The 7,661-nt window shown below is 33.2% G+C and overlaps 1 protein-coding gene across 1 annotated transcript; it reads right to left on the bottom strand.

Annotated features, from left to right (window-relative positions):
• Window positions 1-7,623, bottom strand: LOC126821754 (cilia- and flagella-associated protein 157). The gene is made up of 10 exons (XM_050550251.2): window positions 7,312-7,623; window positions 5,890-6,011; window positions 5,546-5,695; window positions 4,882-5,035; window positions 4,219-4,486; window positions 3,464-3,594; window positions 2,838-2,988; window positions 2,198-2,406; window positions 1,631-1,835; window positions 1-667 (listed from the first exon to the last, which is right to left on the bottom strand). The coding sequence occupies exons 1-10, from the start codon at window positions 7,464-7,466 to the stop codon at window positions 518-520; spliced, it is 1,695 nt and encodes a 564-aa protein (XP_050406208.1). The 5' UTR covers window positions 7,467-7,623; the 3' UTR covers window positions 1-517.
• Between the last annotated feature and the right edge of the window lie 38 nt (window positions 7,624-7,661).

The raw sequence follows: 7,661 nt of genomic DNA, 5'->3' as shown, positions 1-7,661 counted from the left end.
TTCAGCAGGTTTTGTATACAGAACTAGTCCTAGTACTCTTTATATATATAACAAAATGTTTTAAAATACCATTTGAATAAATTAAGTGAAATATACATGTAACAGTCATCATTATTTATGATCAAAATACAGATGTGACGCCATCCTTTGATATTGGCAACATACTTTATATTTTAGCAGATGAAATATTGGACTCGCGTGATGTTTTCATTGAAATGCATGTGTGGGATAGTGTCTGTATTTTATATTGTTTAATGGTCTGTGCAAGACATTGCGTAATATATTGAAACAGCCCTCGGCTAACGTCCTCATGCAGTATCAATATATTAATTAATGTCTCGCTCTCAACCATTAAACCACACATACATTTGAACATGCAACATTACCATGTTAAACATTTTATAACATGTGAAACATGTGAAACTCTTCAATATATGCGAATTACTTGAATAATTAAACAGGCATAACAACTACTGGTAGGCAACACTGTGAAACATTTTGCATACATTTAACAATATTAATATGCTTTACTTGTTAGACGTTTAGTTGTGGTTATTGGACCAAGAGCCATTGGTAATTTTGGTTTATCATCATGTAATTTTGTGTACATAACAGCTTGGGCAGAGGTCGGAACATTCTTCAACAGTTGATCGGCATAAAACATAGCCTAGAGAATATTAAAAGAAATACAAAATCAAAAATAAATTTACAGATAATCAGTAATAATATTTTTAAAGTTATGAAATGTGTTGGATCTTTCAGTGGGGTGTGGAAGCCGTAGGCTATTATTATAATCAATGAAGTGAACTTGAAAAAAAATTTGGCACAACTGCCAGTAAAATGTGTTTTTGCATCTAATCAACACAAACTAGGCCATTTTGGGACCATCATGGCATATTTTTTATTTCAGTAATCCCCTTGTGCAGTTTAGCAGTGGGAGGAAACCAGGGATCCTGGTGAAAACCCACAGGGTTAGGTCGACAACTCTACTACGTGTGTGAGAATCAACTCCTAACACTTTCATCGATAACAGATCTTATGATTTACAGCACGTGTTCGACCACTCAGTCAGTAACTCAACTTCTCAATCTGATTAAAATACAGATCTATATTTCGTTTTGTTTTTTTATACATTCAATGGTCTCCACTACATTCAGATCTGACCGGTTGTAGTGGAAGGTCGTGATAGGGGTCATAAGAGTGGCTTTTGACCCTATGACATCAGACATTTGATTAACCAATCAGCTTTGATGTATCTAGTGGGATACCCACAGTTCTGTGCACCACATGCCAAGAACTTGCCGTAACAGACCGTTTCATTGGCTAATCCCACACATCAATCAGAACGTGGGTTGTAACAACTCTTCCAGATCCTAGTATAGTAAAGACAAATAAAACAAAATTTTAAACTATAAAAAAATAAAACAAAATAGGATCTGTGTTTTAATCAAATTGTCAACTTCTCTATTATAGTAATCAGGACAGTGATTGGAGCAAGTAGTGAGTTTCAACTGTTGCTACCATGCTACAGTCAGACAAATTCTATAGTAAAACAAGGTTGTGTGTTGTAATACCTTGACATTGTAAAGATGGGAATTAGTGAATTGGATGGATATTGAACTATACTAACCTTGGGTGCACTAACTGTCTGGATTGCTACAGATCGTGTTAATACCTTACGTAGCGAACCTAATCGAGTTGTTGCAGACAATGATCTGATTTTATCCAGACTGGTGGGTATATGTTGTTTAGGACGGGGTATTAAGCCAAGATCACCCAGACTATAATGAGCTATACTTCCTCCTGATTTAGAGATTGGTGACATTGGTACTTGTCTGAAAAATAAATCATAAAAAAGTTCAATAAAACATATCAACAGATTCATGAGTAATTTTAAGAAGAATGTGACGGGGCTGTTGTTAAAATTAATTCCCTACTCCATTAAGTCATTCCTTAGTTTAAAACCGCAAATAGATTATTCACTATAACACTGTTTATCATGTATACAGAGACTAATGAATTCCCATGTTACAGAAAACATGGTCATAGTAAGAAGAATTTATAAAAAAAATTTGATTACCCTTCGAGTAGCATAATTCTGAGGAGGCGGAATAAAACATACAAAATAATTGATCATTTCAGACTCTGCTGAGATGCATGCATTATATGGCTCCTGAGCACACAAACAAATACATACCCTTTTCTAATTCCCATTCTGCTGCTTGGCAATTTAGTAAAACTTTTCATTTGTTCTTCATAACGTTTACCGAGATCTCCTGGTAGAGGGCCGACACCTACAGCAGCGGCACTGTTTAATAATATCAAAAGTTGTTCTAACATCTGATCTCTTCTCTCAATCTCATAGTCATCATCAGCTAATTCATCTTCTTCATCAGGCTCAGTTTTCTGTCAAAATAAATCAAAACAATAAATACATCATGCTTGTAAGACAATCCTCAAAAAATTCTGATTACCACTCGGCATCGTATTCTACGCAAAATTTGGGTCTGGTTTTGTGCCCATTTGATGGACCCCCCACCCCACCCCGCACTGAGCCTCGAGACTAATTTATCTCATCATCTGTTTGTTCATGCTGTTTATAGGAATTTGTTTATTTATCTATAATTTACTGTTAATGTACAGTAAGCTGAATACAAGTTTATTTACAAGCAGTAGTTAATTGTCATCTTGGTAAGCAGATTTTGAAGCTGTAATGTGAATTTCTACTATTTTTTGCTTTTAAGCCGAATCCTTGAGGCTGTCCATTTACAGTTTAAATGATCAGATAAATTAGCTGAAAAACCTTATCCAAAAAATTTCCATAATATTTTTCTTACCCTGAGAGCTACTCTAAGTGCATATGCTGTATCACTGAGTACTTGGTCAATCTTAGTACGATCATTTCGAGACTGGTTCAATGTTTCTATAGTCTTGTCTAATTGATTTTCCAGATTCTCATTTTCTTTTGCTAAATTTTCTATCTCTTCTCTGAAAATATAAAGTTCAAAGAATGGAATTTAACATCTTGTAAACACATTCTGGGACTACCATATGGTCATTATTAGGTGAGAGGGAGAATTTTATCCCACAGTAGGGTTACAGTCCACACATCTTTCTTTGTATTCCAACTACATGCACGCCAATATGCACATGAGTGTGTTTTGGTCTAATGTAAAATTCAAATGGCATCTAAATTTTTAATATAACAACAAAAGAGACACACCCTTAGATATATGAAATGTGGGCTTGAAAAATCCATCGGGTTTCTCTTTCATAGCCTACTAGGATTCAAAATTGAGTATATACTAGTTCAGAGCTCAGTGGAACTTCAAACAAAAAAAAAATACAAAAAGTACATTTTGGTGATTTAATTTAATCTAGGTTCCATCAAATGCAAGTACTTTGGGACAATTTCTTTATTACACAGAGGACATAAAAATTAATAAATATTACTCTTCATTACCTAGAACTTTCTATTTGTCTACGGAGTAATTCTGTTTCACTATCTAGTTCCTGATATTCTTGTTCTCGTAATTCATATTCACTGATCATAGCTTCTTGATTTCTACATTTCTCTGTTAACATTCTAATCATCTACAATAATACATACAATATAATATAATATATACAGTCGAAATATATTTAAAGGGGCATTAGGTAAGATTAGATAAAGAGCTTACAGTTCTCTCCCTAAGTTAAAAAATAGATAATAAAAACAGAATGTGCTGAAAAATTCAGTCAAATTGCTTCACTCTGAACCAAGATATTAGTGATTCAATTTTAGACTAGCCTCAATCGTCATTACTATGGTTGGTACAATAATAAACAAAGTCCTGATTATCCATTAAATCATACATCAAAAATGCACTCAAATCCACTAAATATCGTAGGCTTACAATGGCATCAAGAGTTAATAAGTTAATTAATGTCTAATTAAGAATTTAGATAACGTTTCAGGCCTAAAGAAAGACCTGCAATAGGCATATTTAGCTCTTGCATAATGTATGTTTAACATGTTAGTACCTTTTTCACTTGCATTATTATCTTAATAATGTCTCTTTTTTATTCTTATCCATCTCAATAAATATCTAATACTTGAAAAATACAAGATTTCCATGACCCTTTAAAATCGGTGATCATCCATTCATGCACGAAGAATCCTTCTCAAATATACCAATTATTTTATTATTTAATTCTCAAATGCTCTTAAATTCTCACCTTAATATTACTGTGGTTTTTCTTTGCCAATTCTTTCTCATTTACTTCTAACATTTCAATATGTTGCTTATTCTTTTTATCTTTTGATTTAAAATCATCAGTTTCACGGATTAATTCCATTGTTTTGTCAGACATCTTAGCTAGCTGGGCATTAATAGAGACATTTTCTCGTATTGTACGTTTAGTTGTCTCTGCCATTTGTTTGTTAGAAACTTTACGGAACTCTGCTGCAACTGTATTGACCTTGACAATCATATCTTTCTTTAATCTGTAATTAATCAAATAAAACTTGATATAAATGTTCTTGTGAACTTACAAATTTAAATTGGGTTTAACAACCACTCAACACAAACTAGGTCATTTTGGGACTAACATAAGGTTCAATTTTATTTCACAAGGCTGGACAGACGAACCTACACCATGTCATGTACAAGCGTGGAATCGAAACCATGCCACTTGACTCATTGACAGATGCGTAACCCACCCATCACCCCGATGTTGAGACAGATTTCTTAAGACATGTTGATATGGTTTTTATACCATGAATCACCAATTAAATACTTTTCTCAAAATCTCATCAGTATTTATTGTAAACGGTGTCTTTACAAAGACTTTTACACCAAAAATATGGCTGGGTTTTTTTTTTCCTTTCTGGTCACTTACCTATCTTTATCTATTACATTTTTTTTCTCTAATTCATAAATCTTGTTTTTATGATCTTCATCTTTCTTTGCCAAAGCCTCCTCCATCATTGCAAACTTAGCTTTTAAGTCTTCCTTTTGAACTTTGAACTCTTCTAAAGATGCAAGCTTGCCACCTAAACAATTAAACCCATATTATATACATTTCTATAAGCTTATATTATTTAAAAAAAACAAAAAAAAAACAATTCCAAATTAAATCTTATGGGAAATTCTGAAAAACTAAAGATAACAAAATGGTTTGTGCATCTTGGGTTGAACTACCCAGAGGCATAGTAGTGAATAATGCTAGGTTTGAATCACAGGTAGGTTGGAGGAATGAAGATGCTTTTGTTTTGTTGCCTTCTTCCTTTAAAAGAATGTGACACCCTTTTAAGTATTAGTGTTATGATCAATTCTGTGCCATTGCTAATTTTTTAAAAGTTCTGTTTGTATAAACAGAGAAAGATAAAAGATGTTTGAGAAAGGTAAAGGAAATGGAAATAAATTGATCATTATCTCCATTTTATGAAGTTTTATCTAAATACCAAATGAATATTTGGATCTAAATAAATTTCAGCTAGTATTGACAATTGATACTAATTTACCACAATTTATATCTGTTATTAATATTCTCACAATCTTACCTAAAATCATATTTTCTGATGTTAGTGTATCTTTCATTTCTTGGAATTCAGAACGCAACTGTTGAAGCTGACTTTCATAATCTCTTTTTTCTGTATCTTTAGCTTGACCCAGTCCAACCAAACGATCATTTAAATCAGCAATCTCATCAGCTATAAATAATAAACAACAATGTTTAGATATGGTTACATGAACACGAAGGACAAAGTCAATGATCAGTTAATTCCTTTCATTTTATGTACTTGGTAAACTTATAAAATTCTTTATCATTTGTTGCCACTTTAAAGACACACACATTTTCAAATAATTATACATGACATGTACTAAAAAAGACATTTATATTCACTTTTTTGTTCCACTTGTTTCTTCCAGAAGGCAACAATTTCCCGTTTATCTGTATCCATCTGTTCAAACTTTTCATGAAATTGTCCATTAGCCACTGATAATTCATCGCAACGTTTCTGATATCTGTAACAGTGTAAGTAATCAAATTTAATTATTGTTTAGATTAATGCTCAATTTATAAGAGTGATCAAGCTTTTAGGTTTAAAGACACACTGATCAGCAGCGAATATTTGTTAGGCCGCTACAATCACAGATAAGGATGACATTGATGCGACTTAATGAGCGCCAAATATTAACTTTTTTCCTCCGACAAATTAAATTCTAAAACATTTTTTTTATGTATTAGAAAAATAAATAAAGACTTTTGAAGTATTTATAGGTAAAAATTATTTCCTATTTAGTGTAGTAAATGGGTACAAAATGAGTAAAGGTACAATTCTGCCCGAACCAGTAACGTCTTATGTAAACAATGCACACGCCATTGAGCCAATGATTGATACAGTGTGATGTGACGTCACTTGTTGAAGACAGTCATCTTAGTTTTACAGAGATATACCAGATGTTTACGCTATTTGCATAGGAGGGGCGGCCATTTTGTTCGTCACTTTTGGCCCGATTTTCATGAAATTCAAACTCAGCTCAGGCAACATCACCATGTAACGGTGATATATTCGAACGTTTTTTTTAAATCTGATAATAATTGTGACCTCTAGATTTTCAAAAAATCAGGGGCCACAATTTAGGAAGCTGTGATCCGATATATGCAAATATCGAAAGGAACCAAGATCTTTGGGTTAGTAGTTATAAACATGCATTTCAAGTTTCATCAAAACTGGGTGAAAATTGTGATCTCAAGAATGTCCACAAACTAAAAACGTGATTTTTCGTATAATCAGGGGCCATAATGAAGTTATGGTCCGATACATACCAATATCGAAAGGAACTGAGATCTTCAGGAGATAGACCTATTTCAAGTTTCGTCAAAATTGGATAAAAATTGTCACAGAACGTCCACAAACAAATTGTTGACAGACAGACGTTCAGACGGACAGGGGCAAATGCAGCATAATACGTCCACATGAAATTAAGGCGTATAAAAATGCCAATCAGTCAGGAGGTAGCCTAACTGGTTGAAATTTATTATTGCTAGCCGGATCTGGACACTGCGTTTGACAATTCATACTGGATGTGGGCGTGGCCTGCCTCTGTTTTTGTTTGTGATGCACTCGCCATATTTGTTCTACAAATTGAAAAAAAGTATGGCGATTAGTTTAGGCCTAGCTTTAACTTTTTTTATTTTACCGCTGTCGTCGCCAACTATTTTCGTAGTTTTGAAATCAAACAAAGATCAGTTTTTTAATTGAAATCAAATACTTCGGTACACTACATTATTAAGCAAAGAAAATGCAAGAGTTTTACTTACCGCCCTAATCTATTTTCTAGATCTCTGATCTGAATCAAGAAAAATTCTTTGCTCAGTTCATTCAGCTGTTCTAATCCGGATTTTGAGGCTGACGCTTTTCCAGATTTCTTTCCGGATTTCTTCTTTTTTCCACTCTTCTTCTTCTTGGGTGGCATTTTGAATTAACTCTGGTCTTTCTTTCGTATTAAAATTTGCTATATATGTTAGGTTATTTTTTATTCCGTTCCTTCAATATGTGCATGAGCGTTTAATAATAAATCTCTAGACAAAATCTAAATCAATCGACGCCATATTTGTTGTCAATAATCAATTACGTCATTGGCATGGAAACCGAGTGGGGGCATCCATTA

The sequence above is a fragment of the Patella vulgata genome, chromosome 1, assembly GCF_932274485.2.
Source record: "Patella vulgata chromosome 1, xgPatVulg1.2, whole genome shotgun sequence".
NCBI lineage: Eukaryota > Metazoa > Mollusca > Gastropoda > Patellidae > Patella > Patella vulgata.
Note: the sequence above shows the minus strand (reverse complement) of the source record. Positions and strands in the feature narration are given on the sequence as shown.